Source organism: Lagenorhynchus albirostris, chromosome 18 (assembly GCF_949774975.1).
Source record: "Lagenorhynchus albirostris chromosome 18, mLagAlb1.1, whole genome shotgun sequence".
Lineage (NCBI taxonomy): Eukaryota > Metazoa > Chordata > Mammalia > Artiodactyla > Delphinidae > Lagenorhynchus > Lagenorhynchus albirostris.
The window spans coordinates 16,928,663-16,954,497 of NC_083112.1; the positions used below are offsets into that span (position 1 = coordinate 16,928,663).

The following is a 25,835-nucleotide window of genomic DNA, read 5'->3' on the forward strand; positions in this document are numbered from 1 at the left end:
CTAAAACAAAAGGCCAAAAAAGAAAAAACTGAAGAAAAAAAGTGCCTGATAAGAATACAAGATCCCCAAATAGCCCTTTCTGGACTATCAACAAATCTTAAAGAAACAAGGTGAGAATCCAAGAAGGCTTGAAAACCTGACTTTCAACCTTTGCTTAGCATTTATGAAACAGTACGTTCCTGCTCTGTGCTTTGCCCCGAGTATATATGACTCTAGTGTTTTGTGTTGTATGGTTCTGGTTCTGTCAGACATTGCTGGGGAGGACCCACAGGCTGAGAAATCCTCTCTGGAAGGCTTAACGCGTGGCCGAGGCTTCTCAGCCTCGCTCCTTGGGTCTCCAACCTCCGCATCCCATATCCACAGGGCTGAAACGCCCTGGGTCATTTCTCCATGGCCCCCAAACACAGCACAAATGGATTCTCTGCGTGGATCTGGCTCCAGATACACACAACCAGTCTTCAAGTTCCACCTATTTTTATTTTCAACCCACCCCGTGTGGCCAGACAATGGCAGGAAGCGTTTCTCCCAGTGACCCCCAGCTGCCTTCCTTCCTCCTCAGTTTGTTGCTGTGGCTTTGGTTGTCTTAGACCCTCTGTGTGCTAAAAGCAGCCCCTTTCAGGACTTCCTGAGACTCTGGGCTATGTCCTTCCCTGCTCTGAGCAGTTATTTTGACGACCAGAGCGGGGACCCCATTCTTAAACAGGCCCAGCACTGTCAGCTGAAGACCTGGGTGACAGCCCCAGGCATAGGCTTCTTAGTCTTGTGCCCAATTCCAAAGGCAGGAGGCACTCTGCCTTTCTTAGGGCAGCTCCTGCAAGCCTCATCTTGGAGAGTTAGACCTCATCTTAGACAGTGGATACTGTGGGCTTCAGATTTTGACATTAAAGTTTCCTGCAAAGTGACCTGGGCCTCAGCGGAATATCTTCTTCCTTGGTTTGGCCTGAGGTACCTCTATCCAACCACTTCAAACAAAGGTTCTTGAGAAAAAAGGAACAGAGAAGTATAAGAACAGACCATCACTAACACACTAAACGGTAGATCAAGCCTGAGCAGAGGAATTCAAGTATAAGAACAAATCGTCATTAACGACCAACAGACTAAACAGTAGATCAAGCCTGAGCAGAGGAAATCACTCACATCCTGTACCAGAATCTCTAGCGCTCAAGTACTTCTTTCACTTGACATCACATTTTACTTTTATTCTTGAGGGTACTAAGAGGTTGAATAAGAAAAAGACTGGTTTGAGGGCTTCCCTGGTGGCGCAGTGGTTAAGAGTCCACCTGCCGATGCAGGGGACCCGGGTTCATGCCCTGGTCCGGGAGGATCCCACATACTGCGGAGCGGCTGGGCCCGTGAGCCATGGCCGCTGAGCCTGCGCGTCCAGAGCCTGTGCTCTGCAATGGGAGAGGCCACAACAGTGAGAGGCCCGCGTACCGCAAAAAAAAAAAAAAAAAGACTGGTTTGAGAAAAATGAGATTGACCTGGCCCTAACCAGCCACTAACCAGCCCCCTTCCAGCAATCTGACTTTGGATGTACTTTATTTCATTCATTTATCCAACATCAAGCACCTACTATGACCCAACAATAGTACTAGGCACTTCAGGGACAACACATACAGGTAAGAAATGGGCTTTGTTTTTAAGAAGTCCATGGGAAAGCAGACCCATAAGTAAAATAGAAGCCACCCAGTATTGTGAGCTTTATAGTATAGAGTGCTAGGGTGTAGGGTCCAGGGATCTCCAAGAAGGGAATGGTCTACTCTACCTGGTTCATGGAGAAGAGGATGATCAACAAGGGTTCACGGCACCTCAGTCTTCCTGTGTTATCGTAAGAAAGTCAGACTAGAGTATCTATAATTATTCTTCTTTCAGAAGTGTAAGTGTCTCTGAATTTATATAACTGGGGGAACAAGGCACAGAAGTGTTGGTGACTTGCCCATAGTCCTACAAAGAGTTTGTGGCAAGGCCAAGGCTAGGACAAGGCACAAGGCTTTGTGATTGCTGGCTCAGAGTTCCTTCTATCAGGCACTAACTCAGTCTCAGTGCTAAGAGTCACCTTGCAATGTGAATTAATTCAAATATGTCTGCTTATTTCATTCAAAACAAGACTTGAAAAATCACCAGTGGTTTCCAGATTGAACCTAATTTTGAATGAAGGGAAAGAACTGTTCTTCAAACTCTCTCCATTTTCCTCGCAACACTGGGGCTCTTTGCAGAAGTCCCTTATGGTAAAAAACAAAACGAAATGTAGTGCTCATTCCAATAAACTTGCAGTCAACCCTAGCCCAGAAGCAAAATCCCACGCAGAGAATATAACCCCTTGTTCCTCACAAATCTAAAAGAGAAAGAGATTTGTGAGTAGAGCTTTCAGCTGTGCGAATAGACCACTGTTGGGCGTCTCGCTGAAAATTCTACTTTAGCACTTGCTTTTTTTCCACTGATACCCTAAATTTTTTCCTTGTGTACCTATCAGTAGCAAAAAGGAGAGTTCCAAAACAGAATGGAAATGTAGAGAATGAGAGGAAGAGAGTGAAGAAGAGAGAGGGAGAGAAAGAGAGGAAAAATGCACTGTGGAGTTCAAATGAACCTGCAGCAATGACATCTGCACTTTGCCAACTCCAGTCTGTCCATACTCTATAAAAATGCCACATTTAGGAGTGTAATGAACCTTGATTCTTTGCCAGATTAGTAAAGGTTTCACCATCTGACTCTAATGTTTCTAATGCTTACATCTCAAAGGCTCAAAGTTGAGCGAGACTGGGATCATAGAATAAAGGACCAAATACACAATCCCTTCTGGATTGCTCATCTTCTGGATTCTAAGACCTCAGTTGGAAGTGTGGCTGATTGCTAATTGTGTCTCCAAATCTCTTCTCCCAATTTTAGCTGAGCACACGGATGTCCAGGTAACTACTTCATTTCCTATCTTTTCTTGCAGCTACGTGAAACCAGTGACTGGGTCCCCACCAAAAGGATACAATCTGAGATGGCGTGTGACACTTTTGGATCTTGCATTTAAGATAATTGGTGGGTGCTCCCCCAGATTATTTCCTCCTTCTCATTGTCTGTAAAACAATGAGAATGGAGTGTCACTCTGAAACCAGAAATGGAAGCCATGTGTTAAGAATGTCAGAGTCTTCTTACTGGCCCTGAACCATTCTTATCTGAGCAGTAAAGTGAGAGAGAAATAAATTTCCATCTGATTTACACCACAGTACTGTGGGGTGTCTTTGTTATAGCAGCTCCCCTCTATCCTAACGACCCCACGGTTTGAGGTCAGAGACCAGCCTATAGACCTATCCACGCTTTCTCAGGGACATAGTCTCACTTTGGCATTGAGAGTGGGCAAAGCAGAGCTGAGCCAACTTCAGAGAAGTTACCACATGAAGTATTCATTTCTAGATATCTGTCCTAAGGAAATGGTGAAATCATGAAAAAATCAACATGGTATGTATTCGTTATGAAACTAAGAATTGAACTCCATCACCTTGAACAACAAGAGTGGGGTGATTAATTAAAATATGGGCTATCTATCTAACATTTTATCTTATTCTAGAAAGGATATAAAGTGTAACCAGTGGGGGGAAAAACATGTTTCTGTAGAAATGTGTTCGTGTGTGTGTGTGTGTGTGTGTGTGTGTGGTGTGTGTGTGTGAGGAGGGGGTGTGTAGGGAGAGACTATGCATTTTTATCAAGCTCCCCATTATGTTGATATACATGCAGGTTTGAGGAACCACTGTTTCTTTTATCTTAATCACATGATGATTTTATTGAATATTTTATTTATTTATTTATTTTTTGCGGTACGCGGGCCTCTCACTGTTGTGGCCTTTCCCGTTGTGGAGCACAGGCTCCGGACGCGCAGGCTCAGTGGTCATGGCTCAGGAGCCCAGCCGCTCCGCGGCATGTGGGATCTTCCCGGACCGGGGCACGAACCCGTGTCTCCTGCATAGGCAGGCGGACTCTCAACCACTGCGCCACCAGGGAAGCCCCCTTTATTGAATATTTTAAAAGGCAACAATAAAATTTCCAGGGAAACCTTGCTAAAAATGTGTTTTGAAAGTAGTATAAATAAATGGAAACTGATTCTTTCCCATCCGCAAGCTCACCAGTGCCCGCGAACATTTTTAAAACAAAGTTTTAAATATTAAGAGCTCTTTCTTTCTTTAGTTTTTCTCAACATTTTAGCAACCTGTGTCACAGAGAGGAGAATGATGCAGCAAATGAGCAGCAAGGACGAAACGGGTCTATCACAGTGGGTTCTAGCCTCATGCTGTCTGAAAAACACCAAGAGAACCACTATCTTAGACCCACGTTTCCATTCCAAAGGCAAGGAAAATGAGGCTTCTATAGAATCCACACTCATCTGGGCTCTCGGTCCAAGACTGAATATCAGAGGTATGCGATAAAGGCTCAGTGAATGAATAAATAGATGAATGCCAGTTCTCAGGACTTCTGAACCTTCCCTAATCATTAATGTTGACCATGCAGAACTACAAGTGTTGCTCAAATTACCTGAGCTCTAAACCAGTGGTTTTCGATTTTAGTACATCCAAGAATCACCTACAGAGCTTATTTTAAAAATGTGTGTCCCTGGGCCCACCTCCAGAGGGTCTTACTAAGTAGGCTTAGAGTGGGGACCAGGAATCTGCATTTTTATCAGCACTCTGGGCAATTCTCTTCTAGGAACATCTTTTGAGAAACACTGCATACATATAATGGGCACAAAATGTTGTGGCATTGTTAGCTTGAAAGGAGCTCTACTGTCAATCAAAATGGATCATTGACACTAATAGATCTAGTCACATGATTAATTAAAATTGTGTCCAATATTTAGCCAAGAGTAAAGAGTCTGGGAAGCTGGCTCAGCTGATGTTGTGGCTGGTACTGTTGTGGCTGGTTTCAATGGATGTACATGCTTCTATCTTACCATCTAGACTTGGTCATTGGGGCTGTCTTCAAGTCAGGAGACATCAAAAAAAAAAAAGTAAGTCAGACCAGGTAGCTCTAGCCAGACATTTTAGTGAAAAGGGATAATTACAAAATAATTGTGTTTTAAAGGTAAATTTATTCCCATACCTGTCCCCCAAAGCAGGATGAAGATAGGAAAACATTGACGCAATGGTGGTGTGAGATTATACTGGGTCAAACATGACTAATGCTGGATCAAAAGTCAAAAACAGGAAAGAAATAGGAATAAAAAAAACCCTCCAAAATAAAAGAAATTAATAATAGGAATTAGTATTCTTAGTAAAAGGAACCAAATGTTTAGATTTAACATTGTCACTCCATTTTGGTTTTCCTTGTATCTCACCTTGAACACTTTTATAAACTTCTCAGACAGAAAAAGAGTCTTTTTGTCTGTTGCTGTCTGCTGGCATGAAAAATATAGCTTTTTTCATATAACAGGAAAATAAGCTACTGACTCTGTTTCCAGGTCTTGTCTGACATTAGTATCACAAACCACACACACAAGGGCCAGTGGTATCAGCACCCTACTGACAGCCTCTCATCTTGTCCCCGAGCAGCCTTCACAGGGATTTGCCTGCAGGGGTGACAAGAAGCGTGACCACCATCTGAATGCTGTAGCAGGACCAAGGGCCCCACGAGGAGCACAGCCATGTCCAAACGTGTGTATCGTGTGCCTCAGGATTGCCAGAGATCCCTTTCAGAGTATTAGGAAACTCCTCAGCAGGGGTCAGAGCCACGACGGACATTTCTAAGAGACATTCAGAGTTTTCCGTTTCTGCTGAATCTGTCTTGTATCTTATGCACTAGACAATCCTGCCTCACAGCTGCACTGAATCCTGAATCCTTCCAGTACTCTTGGAAAAGAATACTCCTCAACCAACATTGCTGAGATTGGCACCATGATTTATAAGCTGGAAGGAGAAAGCCAGTTTCTTTTCACTGCCTTCTCTTGGAGACAGTAGCCCGCTTGCCTATCACCTCACCCCCAGCGCCACTGTTCCCACATCCCACCCATGGGCCTGCTCATCACCATGTGGTAGGCAGTCCTCTACTTCTTTCTTATAAGACTAATAAGCCTCATATCCCCCCCCCAACACACCACAAAAACCAAAGGAATGGAATGAGAGCGGGTGACACACAAGGCAGATGTGTGACGAACTCAGATTCTAGAGTCACACAGCCCTGGATTCCAGTCCCAGCTGGTCACTTACCACCGCCTGACCTTGAGCAGCTTATTTTAACTCCCTACACCTCCATTTCCGCCCCAACTCTGAGATTAAAGCAAGGCAACACGCTCAAGGCATTTAGTATGGTTCTAGCAAACTCTCAACACTGAGCTCTCAGTAAAAGGGAGGTAATAGTAATAAGCATGGGACTAGTAGTCAGGGTGGATGCTGATAAACTGTTTTATCGTGTCATTTCTCAGGCTTTCCACAAAGAAAAGAACACAGAAAACTCTCATTTCCTGGGGCCGTACATCAAACCAGTACTTGGTAAGCAAGATTCTAGATATTTACAGACCTGACAGGCCTACAGAACAGATCCCTGACTTTTTTGTAGCACTTTGTTCTCTTTTAAACTCTGCCATTTCAATGATGGCTCTCTGGAGAATGCACCATTATTTGGTTTTTAACATTGCCTACGTAGCCACGCGTTAAAGGGGGCAAAGACTGGCCAGCAGTCCTGGACTCTATTACAAGGCCCCATGAGGCTCTCTGTCCTCTGGCTGTCTGAGGAGTCACCAGTGACGTCAGCCAGATAGCTGCCACCGCTCACAACCCCAGGCTGCTGAAATGAAAAGCGTCCCCACTTTCTCCTCCTTGGCTGTAGCTGGAAAATTTGGAGTCTCTGGGGGTGGGGAGCGTGGGGGGAGAACACAGCCGAGAAAGCCAGTCAGCAGAGGGGGGCAGTGGTACTAGCGATTCATGTCTCTGTGACTTGCCACAGACACTGTGGGCATTGTTTAAAATCACACAGCCCTCAATCTTATTAGCTGCCCAGCCAGTTTTCCACATTAATCATTCAAACTGACGTGAGTAAATAATACCACATGTGGTCGTGATGACAGTTGTCTCCATAATGTATTCGTCTCATGGTACTCATGGTTTTTGCTAAAAAACAGTGTCAGTAAATGACTTTAGAAAATTCCGCCGTCAGAATAACCGGCTGTCTTTATGAGCAGAAGTGTAACACCTTGGAGACTTATATTGGGAGAAGCCGAAGGCAGGTGAGAGTGGTGTGTTGTGCTCTCAGCCTAATGATGCGTTATGACTCTGATAAGACATAGAAAAAATTAATAGCACTCAGAGTCCCCAACCTGTGCATTTCACACGCACGCGTGCTGCCCCGCTCCCAACTGTGTCTGTTACGAGCATTTTTGCACAATGCTCAAGCAATCTTTGTTGAAACCAGACGTAATCCTTGGGACAAACACGTCCTTCCTTCTCATCTTCCTTCCTTCCCTCCTCAAATACTGAGCACAGGGTTTGTGCCTAGTTTTGTGCTAGATGCAGGAGATCCCAAGAGGGAAGGCACAGTCCTGGTCCTTGAGGAAGAGAGGTTGGTAGGGTCTGGGGAGAGGATACACAAACAAACCAGGACCACACAGTGAAACGTGTACATCAGGTTCAAATCCCAGATGAACATTATGTACAAACAGTTGAAAAAATGTAGCCATCTTTGTGGGGGTCATGACGTCTTTTGAAATGAGTAGTCTCAAAAGATGTAGGTTGAAGAAGTGCGGGAGAAGTGTGGCTGGGATGGAAGAGCGCTGGCCATCAAAGACACAGTGAAGGTGCAATGCCAGTGGCCAGTGGGTCTGGGACTTGGAGCAGAAGACAGAGGCAGCTTTTTAGGGCTGGGCAAACATGTGGATCAGATTAAGAACATCCCACAGAAATTTACATGCTTGATAGATTAAGGTCAAAACCATCCTTCCCAGTTGATCCTTGGGGGTTTGGTTGAGGCAAAGCTTAGGAAAATGTTCCCAAATCTTGACTAACCATCAGAATCACCTGAAAACATTTTTATAACCCTACCTCGGACCTGCTGAATCAGTATCACATCAGAGGCCTCGGGAATCTGTTTTTGAAGAGCTAGAAACTTATCTGGAAGCTGCCCTGCAGAGTAACCACGCTGACTGTACTGAGACTGCCAGCTAACCTGTAAGAGTCGACTGAGGAGGGAGCTGAAGCCCAGCCAGGCTTCAGCCTAGTCATGCCCACTGTCAGGAGAGAAAAGCTTCCGAGGCATTAACCCTCCAGTGAGAACTGTTAGTGTTTGTTCCCTCAAGAGTAATTTGAGAAAGAGAGAGACCTGCCGTCTGCAGTGGTGGACATTCAGGAGTCACACAGGCAAAGGGGACAGCATAGGTTTAAGACGCTCGAAGTTGGAAGAGGCCATCTAGGCTATGCCTCCACCCAAAGAGAAGTCCACTCAACAACGTGCCTGCTCAGTGACCATTCAGTCTTTGCTTGAATACATCCAGAGACAGGAAGCTCACTACCTCCAGAGGAAGCTTGTTCCATTGTGTTACAGCTCTTGCTGAGTCAAAGGAAAACAGGAAGAACTTGTGTAACTTTTTGCAACTTCTTCCTTGCTCTTCCTGCTGATATTTTGAAGAACATACCTAATTTTTCCTTCAACGATTTGAAATCTCCTATCAGATGCCCCAAATCTTTTCTCACAAGTCAAACTTCCAGACCTTTCCACTACCCATTTTGTAACAGGTTTTGAGACCTTTCTAGATGTCATGGCGCTTTTAAATCACAGTATGTAGGTCCTCCCCCTCCCCCCTCCCACTGAACCAATACACACAGAGGGCTTCTCTTGCCCATACCCAGCCCATGGTTACAAAGACAAGGAAGTCTCTCAGGCAGCCTGGGCAAAGCCTCTGAGGTGGTGGAGAAACTGAGGTTCCATCTTCTGTCCTCAGCCTCGTCAGGACTCTTTGGGGAAAGAGCCTGAGCTCTTGGCGCTTCCTGTCATCATAATTACAGGAGACACGTGGTATAAACCTCTCTTTCTCCCCAGAAGGGCAGTGAGCCCTTCTTACCAGAGTGCTGAAGGGGTCAGACTCTGTTTCTCAGTCCAGGATTCTGGCCATTTGGAAAAGAAAAAGGAGCTGAATAAATAAGTCTAGTGACTGCTTTCCCACCCGAGGCTCTGCAGCGAGCATTGGCATTTGGAGTCCTCCAGCAGCACTGCTCTCAGTCTGCGTGCAGCCCATTCCATGGTGACCCTCAGCCTTACAAGCAGGGCACAGCTGCAGGACAGGGCTTGGCCTCAGAGCTGGGACAGGGACAGGGTGGTGACTGGCAGTGAGGTGGAAGTTAACAGAGACACCATAAGTAAGCCACAGCCCAGGTTCCTAACACTGGCTTTCTGAGAAAAAGGAGATAGACCCATCTCTCTCTTGTCACTTTCCTCACTCCCCTGCCCCCAAGTGGCATCGGACCTATTTTTGAACACAGGATATGAGGAGGCTCAGACCTCACAGCATGCTTTCTGCATAGCTCATCGCACAGGGAATCTGTATCGCTCCAGGGACAGGGACCCCAATCGGCTATTCACACAGATCATCTTGATCCTCTGCACCAAATCGTCTGCCTTGGGTTTAGAACAGAGGGGCCCCACTGTTAAAGCGGGGGTGGGTATCAGAATCATCTGGGGAGGTGTCTGAAAATATTCACGGCTTGGGGGAAATGAAGAGGGTTTGCACTGCAGATTTCGCGCGTCCCCTCTTGCTGTGGAGGAGTGTGGACAGGCACACACAGTATAAGTTGACAGACCTCCCCAGCTGACTCTTACTTGATGAGAACTGCTGGCTTAGATAGGACAGCAAGTCAAGTCTAAAGTCACCTGTCTCTCACTTACATGAAAGCATACAATGAAAAGTGTCACCATCACCAGGGCTAGAAAATCCCTGGAAGCAAGCACTTGAAGGTTACCGGGACTTGCCCCCCTGACTGCATGCATCTTTCTCTTTCTCTGCGTTTCCATTAGCCTTTCTGGTCAGCTTCATCCCCAAGCTGGGCACGTGGCTGCTGAAGTGTTTTAAGTGTTCAACTCCAGAGCTCCTGTTCCAGATTAGGACTGAAGTTGTTTCTCCAGCAGCAGTCTGACCTAAGGCTCTCCCCATGTCCTTCTGCTTGCCTTGAGGTCTCATAAGCCCCTTCCCATCCCGCCCAAGCAGAGAAGTAAGAGCTGGTGTTGAAGAGTAACAGAGACTTAAGCTCTATGGCAGATGCTGTGAGCTGGCTGCCCCACATCCATTCCCCTCTCTTCCTCACTAATAAAACCCCAGATTTTGTTTGATGTTGAAGCTAGGGATGGCCATGGAACAAAGTTCTGGTTAATGTTATATAAGCTGAGGATTTCTGGGAAAGTTGTTGTTTTCCTCATGCTTCCATTTCTTATTTCTACTTCATTTTCTTTCTGCTTTGGAAAGATATTGTGTAATCTGGTGGTGCAGTAACCATTTTGCAACTGTGAAGCAAAAAGCTTGCAGATAAAGACCTATGGATTAAGAGTGGTGAAATGGAAAAATGGAGTGAAACTGGGCCCCTGATGGCATTGTTATAGAGCCCTAGCCTGCCCAATCGGAACTTCAATTGTGTAAGATTTCTATTCTCTGTTTAAACGACTGTGGTCAGGGTTTTTTGAGGTCACTCAATTCATCTATTTAAAAATTATTTATTGAGTACTTACTTTGTGCTAGGCACTGCTCTAGAAAAAATGTAACCTCCCTGACTTCATGAAACGTACATCCTAGTTGGGGAGGAAAATAAAACAGTAAGTCTGTTGTGTAATATACGAGATAATCATAGGTGCGAATAGAAAAATAAAGCACAAAAAGAGTTTTAGAAAGTTTAGGGGGAGGGGAATGGAGAGGAAGTTACCTTTTCAGATAGGGTGACCAGGAAAGTTTTCATTGAAAAAGTGACATTTGAATACAGACCAAAAGGAGATGAGATAGCCAGCCTTGCAGGTGTCCAGGGGAAGAGCTGTCCAGGAAAGAGAACAGCAAGTGCAAAGGTCCTGGAGCAAGAGAATGCCTGGTATGTTTAAGCAACAATGATGAGGCCAGGAAAGAGTGAAAGAAGAAGATTGAGATGAAGCAGAGAGAAAACGAGCAGCCACGATAAAGGATCTTCTAGATCATCACAAGGATTCGGCTTCCATCTGGGTGAAGTGGGGAGCCACTGGAGAGTTCAAGCAGAGGAGTGACATGATCTGACTTTCACTTTAACAAGCTTCCTCTGGTGCCACCTTGAGATGGGGGCAGAAACAAGAAGGCTTCTGAAATGATCTATGGAGAAACGATGGCAGCTTGGACTGGAGTGGCAGTGTGAAATGGTAAAGAGCAGTGGGATTCTCGGGACAGAACGGCAAAGCCCACAGGGTTTGCTGATGGAGTGAATGTGGAAAGTGTGAGAGGGGAGTCAAGGGGGACTCAGAGGTTTGGACCTGAGCAAATGGGAGAAGGAGTTCCCATGACCTGAGTGTGAGAGGACTGACTGCAAGAGAAGGGGGCGTGGAGGGTGGAGGAGCAGGCACTCGGCACAGTCCAGCTGGTTCAGGCTCCACTATGGACAGACACGAAGTGGAGGATGTGCCCTGAACTCCCTGAGCCCCCGTTTCTTCTCTGCTTCCTTCCCAGTGAAATCTCCTCTTCCACGTTCACATCTCTGGTGCCAGTTGGTGATGCTGGGGCTTCTGAAAGTGCTGGAATCAAGATTCTGTTCTGTCCTTTCTGTGCTACTTCATAAGGCAAGAAAATGGGCCAAGCGAACATTTCAGCAATGTTTTCAATTAAAAGAATGGAAAAGCTTCTGTTTGCTTAAGATTTCACAGTGAGGTCATGTTTCATAAAGTCTAATAACTCAATGCAAGGACTCTGCTTATTCCTGGGGGAGAACAGACCCCCGAGGAGTGGTCAGCCGCCAGCTGGGCATGGATGGCCACTCCTCTCACTTGAATAGCCTTTACAGTTACTGAGCATCCTCACGGTGCTTTCATCTAACATTATCTGATTTTCAACTAAATCTCACAAATTCTCTCTAATTTATGGTTAAGGAAACTGAGGCTCAGAGAACTCAGGCCACTCAAAGAAGGCCATCCAGTCAGAAATCAGCAGAGGCAGAATTTTACTTCGAACATTCAGCTCTAAATTTGATTCCTCATTTTCTATCATACATACTACCCCTTATCCCCAGGTGTCCTGAGTTCGGCTGAATTTGTGAAATAGCAGTAAGACTTTTAAGCAGGGACTTTATACAATTCCTTGTGCGGGGGCCGGTGGGGGGATACCTTTGCTTATGTCAGCTGTACTCCAAAGCCTCAGTTTTTCTGTGACTCCAGTGAACAACTGCGATTCGCTTGTTGCAGAGGAATGTGGATTGATTCCAGTGAATAAAAGACAGATTAAAACTGTGACCTAAACGATCTCCTTCATAATGGGGCCGCTGTGCTATATCTTACAAAGACTAGCCAAACTTGTGATGAAAAATCGTGACTGGTCATTACAGAGTATTGAGTAGAGTTCCCTGTGCTATAGAGTAGGTTCTTATTAGTTATCTATTTTATATATAGTAGTGTGTATATGTCAATCCCAATCTCCCAATTTATCCCCCGCCCTTTCACCTATATGGGAAAAGAATCTAAAAAAGAGTGGATATATGTATGTGTATAACTGATACACTTTGCTGTACAGCAGAAACTAACACAACATTGTAAATCAACTATACTCCAATAAAAATTAATTTAAAAAATCATTATGGGGAGCCCCCCTCCCCAAAGCCCTCCTCCCATCTCCTAAACCCCTTTTTCATTTCCATGGGACCAAAGCAGAAAATATTCTCCCCTCTCTCCTTCTTTCAAGCATTCCCTTCTGTTCTCCACGTAGCAGTGGGATGTGGGAGAATGTCCTCTTATGAAAAATGGGGGTTCAAGGGAAAATAGCAAAGTTGGCCATGTGTGACGAGGAAAGGAAAGGAGGCTCTCGCCTTTGTCCCCTCCTGATCCTGTAAGATGCCTTCACCACAAATTGCCTGGTTCATTCTTTCTCTTTTTATCATTTCCAGAGATCTTGAAGTCCCACCTTTTGGGCAAACTCCAGGTAGCCTCAGGAAGCATTCTGAGTGTAGGTGACAAGGGGAGAGGTAGGGTGTGAGCCTTCTGCCAGTGGTATAACTGTGCCCAGGCCCTGCCAGGCAGTTTTTGTAAAGGCCCTTTTACTCAAAACGTATTATGAGTGTTTCAAAAACAACGAGGGTTAGAAATAACAAAAGGCAGATGTTGGCTTGTTTTGTGAGAAATGGAATTAGCAAATGAGATGTTCATGGGCCCTGCAAGTGTAATTTAAGACAGAAATATCAAATGTTGGCTTCCAGCCTTCTTGGTGCCTGAGACACTCCCTGGAATTGGATCAGGAGCCATGCGATGCAAAATACCGCACCAACCAATTCATTTCAGGGCACAGGAGGGAGAAAATTAATATTTCTCCAAATTTATTCCAAGATAGTCACATCTGCATGACTCCTGGGACACAGGGATCATTCTGAAGATGGAATCAACTTAACTCATTTTCATGTTGTCTTATGAAGAAATTATACCTGTGGGGAAAGTTCCAGGCTTCCCTTTTACCCTGTAACAGTCTCCTTCCAGGCAGGGTAATATAGTGGAAAATAACACTGGACATGGGGTCAGAGCCCTGCCCTGCTCCCTCCTTGTCAGCTTTTGATCCTGGAGAACCATCTCGGCAATATCTGTGGGCCTCTTGTGTATTTGTAGAATGAAGAAACTGGGAAAATGATCACTAAAAACTTATTTCCATCAACTCCACGCTGTCACTTCTTCACAGGCCACTTTATCTGCTTTTATTTATTTTGCTAAGGTTTGCTTTCTCCACGATGAGAAAGATAGGCAAAAGAAAATGGGAGAAAACCCTGGGACTCTTCAGTTTTGAATTGAGCGTCTCACGTCAAGCACTTGGATTTTTCAGGACACTTTTGTAAAAAACAACTTAGAAAACCTCCTGCAGGATTCAACATGTTGTTTTCTACTCAGTGGGATAATGAAAAAAATATATTTTATTGACCTGACAACTTATACATTTATAGATACATACAGTTTAGTAGGACTACCATTGGAAAATTATATGAATTGGTACCAGATTACATCTTCTCCTGGGTATCTGGGACTTGGAGCTAATCTCAACAAAGGAATATGTTAATTTCCCTCAATATTCTGGAATCTGTTGCATTACATTCAGTTCATTCAAGCAGCTGACATTTCCAGGCTCTGCCTCCATTGGTCACTGACTGGTTAGTCCTAGGAAAGGGCTACTTTTCTCCATTAAAATTGGAAACAAACTGCAGTTGGTAAGAACACCGGGCAGGTGGGCACTAGTTCCCTTTACTTCATCTTCACCCCAAGGGAAAATTCATGAGACAAGTTATGTTATTTATTTGCTTAAGAACTTCCCTTCTGCCATTCCCTCCATATGGTTTATGTTTTCCTTCTGAATTGGTGCTTTCACAGTACAAAACTGCCTTTGTTGAGAGGCAGTAACAGGTGTGTTGTGAGAGAGGGAACGTGTGAGAGAATGGGAGAAAATGTGCATCTGTGTGTGAGAACGCAGACGGCAGAGTGTGAGTTTTGTGTGTGCAGGTGTCCATGTAGTCTAAGGCACGAAGACCCAGTGTGCTCAGGGAATTCCTCAGGAGAATATAGTCACATAATATTTAAGAGCTCTTGGCTGAGAAATCTATGCACCATCTGTGAACACATCCCTTCCAGAGAGATGCTGCAAAACCACCTTTGATTCCTAAGACAGACGAAGCAAATGCATTTCAGCAAAAGAGCTCTGATGAAACTAGCTCAGCAATGTTCACTTTGTCTTGCTTTTCTCCCTAAACAGTGTCTTAGACAAAGCGTGGGCTTCAGGCCAGACAGACTGGACTTGCATTTCAGCCAGGTATTCCTCAGTGTGGGGGTGTTGGGTGATTTACTAAATTTCCCCAAGTCCCAAATTTTTTACCCATAAAAACTGGTAACAATGCCTAAACTCACAGTGTAACTGGGGGAATTTAGTGCCCAGGCACAGTGGTCACTCAATAAATGTTAGTTCCTTTCCCATAAATGCAATTCTTAGACCAGATTGAGCAGAGATGGGAAAAATTCTTCCCATGTGTTCAGGTAGGTAACTGACAAGGTCCAAACTGCCTTCTAATTTGCCAACAAAGGTTTTGACCTCTTGTCCTCTGGCATGGTAGAGATGCTTGAGATGTCGCAGTTGCATGTTTTTGCTTTAAGCTCATCTTCTCTCTACAGAACACTGGAATGACTTGTGCACTGCTTTTAAGACACAAAAGCACTCCTTCCGCTCTGCTTTTAGCAGATCCTGACCCCCAAGCTGTTTGCATGGGGATGGTATTGGAGCTGTGGCCAGCCTGGGAAGTCTATCTGGACTGATTCCCATTGTGTCCAGTGGCACATGGGATGGACTGCTGCCTAGGATATGCTCCATGGCAGTGAGACCACACATGACAGACACATCTTTTGGGGAAATGTAAAACCAGGACCCTTTGTTTCATCAGCCCAACAGAGCAAGCCGCTCAATTAGACTCTGGTTGAGAAGGAAGACTTGCTCCCTGCTTTTCAGTAGCCATCACAGTATTGTGGAAAGAGAATGGACTTAGGAGTCAGAAGCAAGTTCAAATCCCACAGCTGCCACTATGATACAAAAGCAAAACAAAATAAAACAAAACACTGATTTAAGTCCCCAGTTTCTGTTTCCAGTTTCCTGCATGGTAATACCCAAAACATCAAGTCGCTATTCCTGAATCCATCAGGAAATCACCTTATGCCATGCCTGGTACAAAGTAAATCATCAATGAATATCAGTACCCTTCACAAAGCTTCCAAACCCACATGACAGAGAATTAGTCTATGCATATATTTGAACAATTTGTTACATGGCCTGTTGGCAGTGCTTAGCCAACTCCAAAGGAGAAACCACTCTGTGCTGACAATTAGGGGAAGAAAGACATTGAGGTAGAAGCAAGTTTTCTCTTTGCTCCAAGAATAATTTAAAAATTTAATAATAATTTCAGCCACCATTTCCTACTTTTGAAGGCAGATCAGCATGCTGTACAGGCTTCTAAGACGTATCTTTGTGAGCTGCCATGGTGGATACTGCAAACCAACCCTCTCTGCACACAGTCTACCCCATCCAGGCATGCCTTCCCGTAGCTCAGAGCTTGCAAGGCTCACTACTGCACTTCCCAGACCCCTAACAGTGTTTCATATGTGAAGTAGACTGCAGTAATCAGATGCAGTGCATCTTAGATTTGAAATCAAGTTATATGGTCACTTAGTTTGGAACCCCTGAAAACAGATTCCTAGACAAAGGTTTGCATACAGAAGATTTATCAGGGACTGTCTTCAGGAACAACACCCAGAAGGAAAAGAGAGAAGCAAGAATGGACCGAGCTTAGAGAAATTGAACTGTAATGTAGTTGTAAAGGGGACTTCAACCAATCCCACGGGTGTTCTGCACTGGGAAGGCCAGTCAGAGGAGTCCCTAATCAGGACGGAAGGGACTAGTATATTGTATCCTGCATCTCTTAGGGAATGGACATAGGCTGCCCCCAGGGACAAGGCACACCTTGGGCAAGGCAGCTCCTGATCATCAAGAGCGATTTTCAAAGATGGACAGAGCGATCGGCAATCCACTCTCTTGGCAGCTGGGAGGATGTGTGCCTGGGTCCTGAAGGGGGAACGTGGACAGCCCAGAACAGATCCCTAAAGTCCACGACCGAACACCCACTGTGCTGCTCAGACTAACTTGCTTGTACTATATTTACCCCACCTGCAAACAGCTTCTCTGGGATTTTGGTTGGCATCATTTCTGGAGAAAATTTATAAAGGAGGTTGGTCAAATGAATACAGTCTCCACTGATGCGGCTGGTTTTAAGGCCACAACTGATACTCATGGTCTCCCTTCTCTACTGCTCCTTCTATGTTCCCTTCACTCCTAGCTATCGCCTCCACTGCTCTAGATGTTTCACTGTTGCGGTGACCAAATCCTCCTCCCTGAAGCAAGGTCTGAATCCCTGGTCAGGATGCTCTTTCCAGGCTTGACTACTGCACTTGTCCACTGATCATCAAAACTGTACAGGGTCAATCAAAAAGATGTCAATTCCAGTCGATCTTCAGAATGCCAGAACTGTAGTTCATCGCATCTTTTGTGCAACGACTCGCTACCTCCTTCTGGTGATCAGCGCTAATTGTTCCTAACTGCAATGATGACTCCTTTCCTTGACTGCTGGTCTTTTGGCATGATGAGCCATAGTGCCTAAAGGTTCAGGGATAGAAAGCACAGATTCCCTCAAGTAGATCACTGGGAGTGTGATAATTTGGGGTACTCGTATTTCTACCCCTTAGTCCCTAGGCACGTGCATTCCACCTACTGGGGGCACAGCACCATATAATGTTGGTTGGTTTTGAGTGTATTGTGTCCTAGAGGACAGCATCCCATCTGTGAATGAAGTTTAGCCTTTTTCCACTTCTGTCAGCTGGCGATAGGGGACTCACCATGCGGCCATGTGTGTGCACTGAGCGACACCAGTGCAAGAGTGGTGGATGACACAGGGACTGGGGGTCACTTGCTTGTGCAGCTAATTTGTGTCAGTCCCAGATGCACTACTTCCATCTTACAACAGATTGCTGTTGGGCCACAAACCATATGACTTGGTGGATCTGACAGATGGGCAGCTCTGTCCAGATGGCCACTTGATGCCCATGGTCAGGGCCTAATAGTTTTTCAAATGGAATAGAATATAACTTTATGCTGCAGATATCAATTGCCTTGCTAGGGGCCTAATGGTTCTTCAAATGGAATATAATTTTATGCTGCAGATATAAATTGCTTTGCTAGGTGCTTGTGTTATGATGCCCCTATAAGGATAAATTTCCCCTATAAGGATAAATAAACTCCACAGGGCAACTGTTTCCACCACAGGTATCTCTATTCTAGTGCCCTGGTATTGCCAAAGTGGCCTGGCTATGGTACAGAGACTTGGTCCTGCTGCACAGCCCCTTACTGTTCTGCCCTTCCTGCTCCACCTCCAGCTGCCCCAGCAGGCAGGCTTACTTAAGTGGATTGGACAAATATTCCAAGGTGTGCAATTTGCTGTGCCCAAAACCTGAAGAGGTCTATCACACACGTGCTTCCTTCTTAGTGGTGGGAAGTACAAGATACAATAACATGCCCTTTACTTTGGAATCGATGTCCTGGCATGCCCAGACCCTAAAAACTGTACTGATATGGGGCCTCTGAACGTCAAAGGGTTACCTCCTATCCTCTGAAGCTCATAGACTTACCAAAGCTTCCAAAGTATTTGTGTTGGCATTTCCCTCTGTCACTGACCCCAAGATGTGATATCATTTTTCTATTTACAATCTTGGCAGGAAGAGGCAGGCAGTTTCAAAGCCTTCCATTTGCCATTCCCCACTATGGTAGTGCTAACCTCCCAGGCCAAGAAACCAGTGTGGAAGATTTGCCAACTACTACATATGTCCATTCAAAATATCCACTCAGGTACCACCTGAGTGCTGGAATCGTAACACAGGCACCTAGCAAAGCAATTTAATGACCAGTAGGTGGGTCTGTGGACCCAGTGATCCACACCTGGGCCTGAACTCCATTTATTACCTCTCATATCCAACAGTGGGGCCATGTTGCTTCAGGTACCCAGCTATGAAGGTCAATTTGGAGTCCATGTCCACTAGTTCTCAAAATATCTGAGTATTTTCCTTTTCTCAGTATATAGTTACCCAAGCAAGTAGCTAAAGATCCCTTTAGGGAGGGGCAGGGAGAATCACTACGATATACAAGTACCATGGTGCTCTGGGATCCTTCGTCCTGGTGACCCAGCTTCCTCTTCAGTCAGCGGATTCCAGATCTAAGAATCAGCTCAAGTCTAGGAACTACTTATTGGCGTTGCTGCCCTTAGTCTCCTAACCATCGATTTTTAATTTCTTTTGATTGTATAGATTGAGAAATACCCTTTTTAGCTGCCTATCTCTCTTGCCCCTAGGAATGCCATATTCTATTCATCATCTCCACGGCTCTCTATGAGTCAGGCTCCCTGGCGGCCACTCAGACCTTGTTGTTCATTATAATAACTGTACCCACTTGCTTCTGATGGGAAGAAGAAGCTAAACTGAGATACAATAGCAACAGAGGCCTCTGCTGATTCTGTAAGAAATGAAGCAACTGACAAAGGATTAATCTCCAAAATTTATAAGCAGCTCATGCAGCTCAATAACAAAAAAACAAACAACCCAATCCAAAAATGGGCAGAAGACCTAAATAGACATTTCTCCAAAGAAGATACACAGATTGCCAACAAACACATGAAAGAATGCTCAACATCATTAATCATCAGAGAAATGCAGATCAAAACTACAATGAGATATCATCTCACACTGGTCAGAATGGCCACCATCAAAAAACCTACAAACAATAAATGCTGGAGAGGGTGTGGAGAAAAGGGAACACTCTTGCATTGTTGGTGGGAATGTAAATTGATACAGCCACTATGGAGAACAGTATGGAGGTTCCTTAAAAAACTACAAATAGAACTACCATATGACCCAGCAATCCCACTACTGGGCATATACCCTCAGAAAACCATAATTCAAAAAGAGTCATGTACCAAAATGTTCATTGCAGCTCTATTTACAATAGCCAGGACATGGAAACAACCTAAGTGTCCATCATCGGATGAATGGATAAAGAAGATGTGGCACATATATACAATGGAATATTATTCAGCCATAAAAAGAAACGAAATTGAGTTATTTGTAGTGAGGTGGATGGACCTAGAGTCTGTCATACAGAGTGAAGTAAGTCAGAAAGAGAAAAACAAATACCGTATGCTAACACATATATATGGAATCTAAGGAAAAAAAAAAAAAGTTCATGAAGAACCTAGGGGCACGATGGGAATAAAGACACAGACCTACTAGAGAATGGACTTGAGCATATGGGGAGGTGGAAGGGTAAGCTGTGACAAAGTGAGAGAGTGGCATGGACATATATACACTACCAAACATAAAATAGATAGCTAGTGGGAAGAAGCCACATAGCACAGGGAGATCAGCTCGGTGCTAGAGGTGCGGGATAGGGACGGGGGGAGGGAGGGAGACGCAAGAGGGAAGAGATATGGGAACATATGTATATGTATAACTGATTCACTGTGTTATAAAGCAGAAACTAACACACCATTGTAAAGCAATTATACCCCAATAAAGAGGTTAAAAAAAAAAATGCTCTGTAGCCAGGATGGCTCTTCAGAGTTGCCCCTAATTGAAGCAAGGAGGCTGGGTCTTTGTAGCCCTGGAACAAGAAGTCAATGGCGTGGAATGCATTCTTTAGGCTATGCAGCTTCCTATGGCCAAAGGAAATTCTTAGTGGTGAGTTGCAGCCAACATTCCTGGCATTTGCAGGACCATGCTTCAGGACCACGCTTTAGAGCTTAAAGGAGTTTGAGCTGACACACTACAGTATTAGCTACATGTGGGGAGAGAGGTCGATCACAAAGCGTCTATTTTACTTATGTGGACTGCGGTGAGGGCAGTATGATTCTGGAGCCAGGTGCTGTAGCAGCAGTTAGCTGACTGTTTAGCTTTTGATCATGTCAAAGGTGGCAGCTCCCTTGACTTTCCAGTTCTGCAGCGTTGTTTTGAGACATATCCTGAAAACTGAGATCAGAGTCTATTTCTTTAGCCTTCACAATGATTATGTGAATGTTCAGTACTTCTAAATAAATCCCTTCCTGCTTAAACTAGTTCGAGTAGATTGTATGTTCTCAACTAAGAACCTTGAACAAAGTTGGTATTTGATAGCCAGCATCCGTTCTGGTTAGATGGTGCCATGATGTACTGGTCATTATATACATTGAAAATTACATAAACCTTCACCAGTAGAGCCAGGTTTCTAGATTAAAGGCAAAGTAGCTAATATATGCTGTACGCTGAACTTCCCAGGACCCACAGCTCTCTGTGGTTGATTGACATGGGGTTAGTGCTCAGTTTTGGACAGTGTGTGCTTATATTACTTTGCTAATTAGGCCTGCAAGAAAGCGACATGAATAGATGACTTTGGGGAAAAGTCTCTATGCTAAGATTTTATGGAATTGTGGTATAATAGGTGACGAATCTCAGTAGCTTTAGTCACTCAGGGTCTCAGTGCTTTAGGAAACCAGGATAATTGGCTAGGGTCATTCAGTATGCAGTCTAAACTTGAAAATCTTGCCTTCTCTTTGTACCTTGGCATTTACTCTTTTCCAAAAGGGGTTTTCGTTGGATTGGAACTGTGATTATTGGACAAAATTTCTCACCAAGCCTTTGCAAAGGGAGTTGGCTTCTCATGTGCCTAGTGCTCCTGCTTTCCCCATTGATCCCTGGTTCAGCCCGCTGGAGCCAGGGTAGCAAGAGCCATTCATGGAAAAAACAGAATGCTACTTCCCTTTAAAATGCAGCAACTGTTTTGTGGCAGGTAAGTGGGGTTTTGTTCAGCCCCAGTGCAGCTATGCCAGTGCTGAATCCTCCCAGAAAATGGATTGTGAGAGTTTGGGTCCCAAGTGTTATATGAAGGGGAGCTGCTGCTTCCTTTCCCTTCTCCAGAGTCCTTTGTATAAATCCATCTCTTCCCGATAGCCTTAGATAAACTTAATGAAATATGCTTTGTTGAGAAGCAGGTTTATAAACATGCACAAATTTGAAGGTAGAGCCTGCAGGGTTTTGGATATATACATACTGAAGCACAAGAGGATAAACTGCACCCATTTTCTCAAATAAACAAGTATTTTTAAAGCTCATATAACCTTTACCACAGTGTTTTCCAAATGTACCTGAGGATATGTCTGAAACCTGGGCTTTTTGTTAGACTTTCAAGTGCTCAGACCCTTTGAATCAGAGTCTCCAGGAGCAAGACCTGGGAAGCTCTGCATTTAACAAGTGCCCAGGGTGATTCTTATCAGAAAAATTTAGGAAACCAATCCCTTCACTATAGCCACCTCTCTGGCCAGTCCTATAAATGGCCTGCAGGTGTCCTCACCCACTTCAGGGTCACAAATGGACCCCTTGCATGGATGAACCAATTGTATGTGCAGAAAGCAGTTGTTAAACAGATCTTAATATTCAAACCAACCAAGGGAACTAATATCAATGTGGTCTTTTTTTTTTTTAATCAAAATGATGAGATAAACCTAGGTGGACAATCTAAAAGCAAGTGTGCTGAAATATGACCACTTTATGAAATAATATATTGAACAGTACTAATCCATTACTTTTTCCTTTCATCCAGGATTCTTAGAAATCTCTGTCTTTTTTTCCCCCCAATGAGAAATAATTCCGTAGAACATGCACTAAATGCTGGACTGTGTTCTTTGTTGTAAAGGCAGACAGAAGTGTAGCTTGACAGTAATGAATGACTATGTTACACAATTACTTAAATATGAGTCTTCAGCAAAAATGAAATGACTTGAGGCTTTTCAACAAATGCAGCTTTAAGCTCAGCAAATAATGGCTTGTGTCAAATTTGTTTATTAGCATGGGTAATTTGTTCTTAACTAGACATATTTTACACTTGAAGTAATGTTTTACTACAACTCCATAAAGCAATTGTGCAATTGATAATAAATGTCACTACTGATAAGTAATTAATTCATATGAAGTTAGTTAAAACCATGCTAGCACCGCCTAGAGTATAGAAAAAGAATGCATAAATAACTAAAGTAGTTATAGTCAAATAACAGATGGTGTGAAGAAGTCAGCAATAAAAGAAATAAAGATGTGGACAAAGTGTGCGTGTGTGTGTAATCATATTTATCAAGCACCTATAACACACCTGACATCATGCCAGACCATTTCCTCAGAACTTTTCAGGGAAGTATTGAATTCAGTTATTATAGATGAGGAAACGGAGGATCTGAAAGTTTAGTTTGTACTATGATACACCATTGATGGAAATAAGGTCTGAGCACAGGTGTAAAGCCGTGCTTTTTCTACTAGTGTTTAGTATAATGTTATACAAGTATGAGTTTTAGGGTCAGATATACCTTGTTTGTGTCCTGAGTCAGCCACTCACCAGATATATAATCTTGGTAAGGAGACCTAGCACCTCTTAGCCTTAATGACAACAGCATCTACTACATAGAATTATTGTGAGGATTAAATGGTAAGACACACGGGAAAAGATAGTATCAATATAACGCCTGGTACACATCAAACACTAAGTTAGTCAATTACATGGTACCTCCAGGAAAGTCATCACAGAGTAAATAATTACTCAACAGAGTAAGAATTGAGCATTATTTTCATTTACAGTGAGCAGATATTATTTTCTCTCTACTATTCAGGTATATATGGACTGAATTTAACAAAAACTGATTAAATACAGACTTCAGATTTCTGAAGCAGTCTTGTTTTCGTGAAGTTTTACTTTTGAAAAATGTTTCATTTAATTCAACTCAATAACAATTATTTAAGCATCCGTGTCAGTTACTTCCTTCAAGGACCTCACAGCCTTAATGATTGGGTATAAGGTGGTGGCAGGACAGAAGAGGAAGAAATGGGAGGTATATTGAAGGGAAAGAAGTGGAACTTCAGACTGACAGACTAGCTCAGAAGACCTAGTCCTACTTTTAAAGCGGCAAACAGATCCTAGAAAGCCTTACAAACTGATGCAAAAGACACATAATAGTTAAGTGTAGTATCTGAAGAGGCAACACTTAGAACGAGATATAAAGGATGAATAAAGGAGTGGGCCAGGCAAAGGAGGGTTTGAAGATAAGAGAGCACTGTGGTCTGGCACATCAGAAATGGTAAGTAGTTCCATCAGGCTGGAAAGCATATGGGCTTGGGAGTCAGTGGATAGAGAAAAGACTGTGGTAAAACATTAGGTTACATAGATTTGAAGGAATCAATTCATGAAGAATCTTACATGCCTTTTATGCTCTATGTCTGTGGTTTGTTACTGCAGCTGCCCGTTAGAATCACCAGGGAAGCGGGCGTCGGAACTAACCGGTGGAGTCTGCTCCAAGGGTCCTGAGCCAACAGCTTCTTCGCGGGCCCTGCCGCCGCCGACCCCACTCCTCGTTGGGGAGAAGATGGTGGGCCAGAACAGCGCCATCGCTGTTTCCATCGGGTACTGCATTTACTTCGACCGCAAGAGACGGAGTGACCCCAATTTCAAGAACAGAGTGCGAGAACGAGGAAAGAAACAGAAGCTTGCCAAGGAGAGAGCTGGACTTTCCAAATTACCTGACCTTAAAGATGCTGAAGGCATTCAGAAATTCTTCCTCGAAGAAATACAGCTTGGTGAAGAGTTACTAGCTCAAGGTGAATATGAGAAGGGTGTGGACCATCTGACAAATGCAATTGCTGTGTGTGGACATCCACAGCAGTTACTGTAAGTATTGCAGCAAACTCCTCCACCACCAGTGTTCCAGATGCTTCTGACTAAGCTCCCAACAATTAGTCAGAGAAATGTAAGTGCTCAGAGCTTGGCTGAAGATGATGTGGAATGAGAAACAAATGTCAACATAATAATCTCAATTAAAAAATATTTTTAAAATCTGAACTTGGAAGATGATCAGCTCTGGGGGAGTAAGGGCAAATACGCTTGTTATGGACTGTCCTGCACTGAAATCTACCAAAGTTAATTTTTACTTTGTGTAGATCCATTTGTCGTTTTATTTATTTTTCCCAGTGAAAAGTGTATTTTGATAGAGAGGTTTTCATTTTATAAATACACTCTCAGTTACTGAAATATGGATTTTGTTTATTCCTAAAACGTGCAATTAGAAGGTACATATATAACATCACATTACTTACAGTAAAATGACCCAGTGCTCAGTTTTGAAAGGCCAAAAAAAGTGTAGAAGAAAACTGAAGGAAGCACTTTTTTTTTAAGCTAGTACAGTTTGCTATACATCAGAAAATTGGATGGAAACTTGATTGTGTATCAAAACTGAGCATTAAAATCTTTAAGAGATTATTTCTTTCCATTTAATCTCTTAAATACGTATAATGTGCTGCTGTGCTACAATAACTTCACCCCCACTGTTGAACTGTTTTGTTTAAATCAGTGGGCCTAATGTGTTCCAGATATTTATCTCCTTGTATTTTAGATATGTGTAGTTGCAAATAGCACCAGGAATTAGATCTATGTACACCCTTAATCTAGCTGAGTAAACTTCGCCAGTTAATGTCTGCCCACAGTTATAAAATGAGGGAATTTGTCTGCTAATTCAGCTTCTAATTCCTTTGGTTCTGCTCAGCATTTTCAAATCCCTTTTTCTGAGGGATATATCTGTTTGGGCAACCAGCCCTTGCATTTTTTAATACTCTGAATTTTGTATGCTTGCCTGACTTAGTATTTCTGAACTGATTTTTTTTTTAAGGTATAACTTGCGTTGATTTTCACTGAAATCATGGTCTGTCACTACTTTTGTAAATTAATCTGAAATTTAACTTTCAAGGTTAACTGGGACAATATGCCTGTAAAAGTGTGTGTTCCCCTTTGCTTTTATCGTCAGTGTACCTCCTAAATCCCCTTCCAGCCTGATTCACTTATCTTGTTATGAGAATAAGGTGTCACTTTGTGGCTGAAGACTTGCAAAGGATGAAGATAATGGGACCTTTTATTCTCAAAATAGTGACATCATCTGCAGCCACAGATTCAATATCAGGCCGGAGAATAAAGATCCTTAGTACTTAAAAAAAAAAAAAAAAAGGAGAATCACCTGGGAAGTTTTTGAAAACTACTGATGGAGTACTGCATCCCA

General features: G+C 43.6%; 1 protein-coding gene across 1 annotated transcript; it reads left to right on the forward strand.

The window, feature by feature from the left end:
- Nucleotides 1-24,155: 24,155 nt before the first annotated feature.
- Nucleotides 24,156-24,769, forward strand: LOC132508868 (mitochondrial import receptor subunit TOM20 homolog). Its single transcript, XM_060129295.1, has one exon. It carries the CDS (start codon nt 24,156-24,158, stop codon nt 24,459-24,461), a length of 306 nt encoding a protein of 101 aa, XP_059985278.1. The 3' UTR covers nt 24,462-24,769.
- The last annotated feature ends 1,066 nt before the right edge of the window (nt 24,770-25,835 follow it).

Coding starts and splice junctions, on each gene's coding strand:
- LOC132508868 (XM_060129295.1), top strand. CDS start 24,156: ATGGTGGGCCAGAACAGCGCCATCGCTGTTTCCATCGGGTACTGCATT.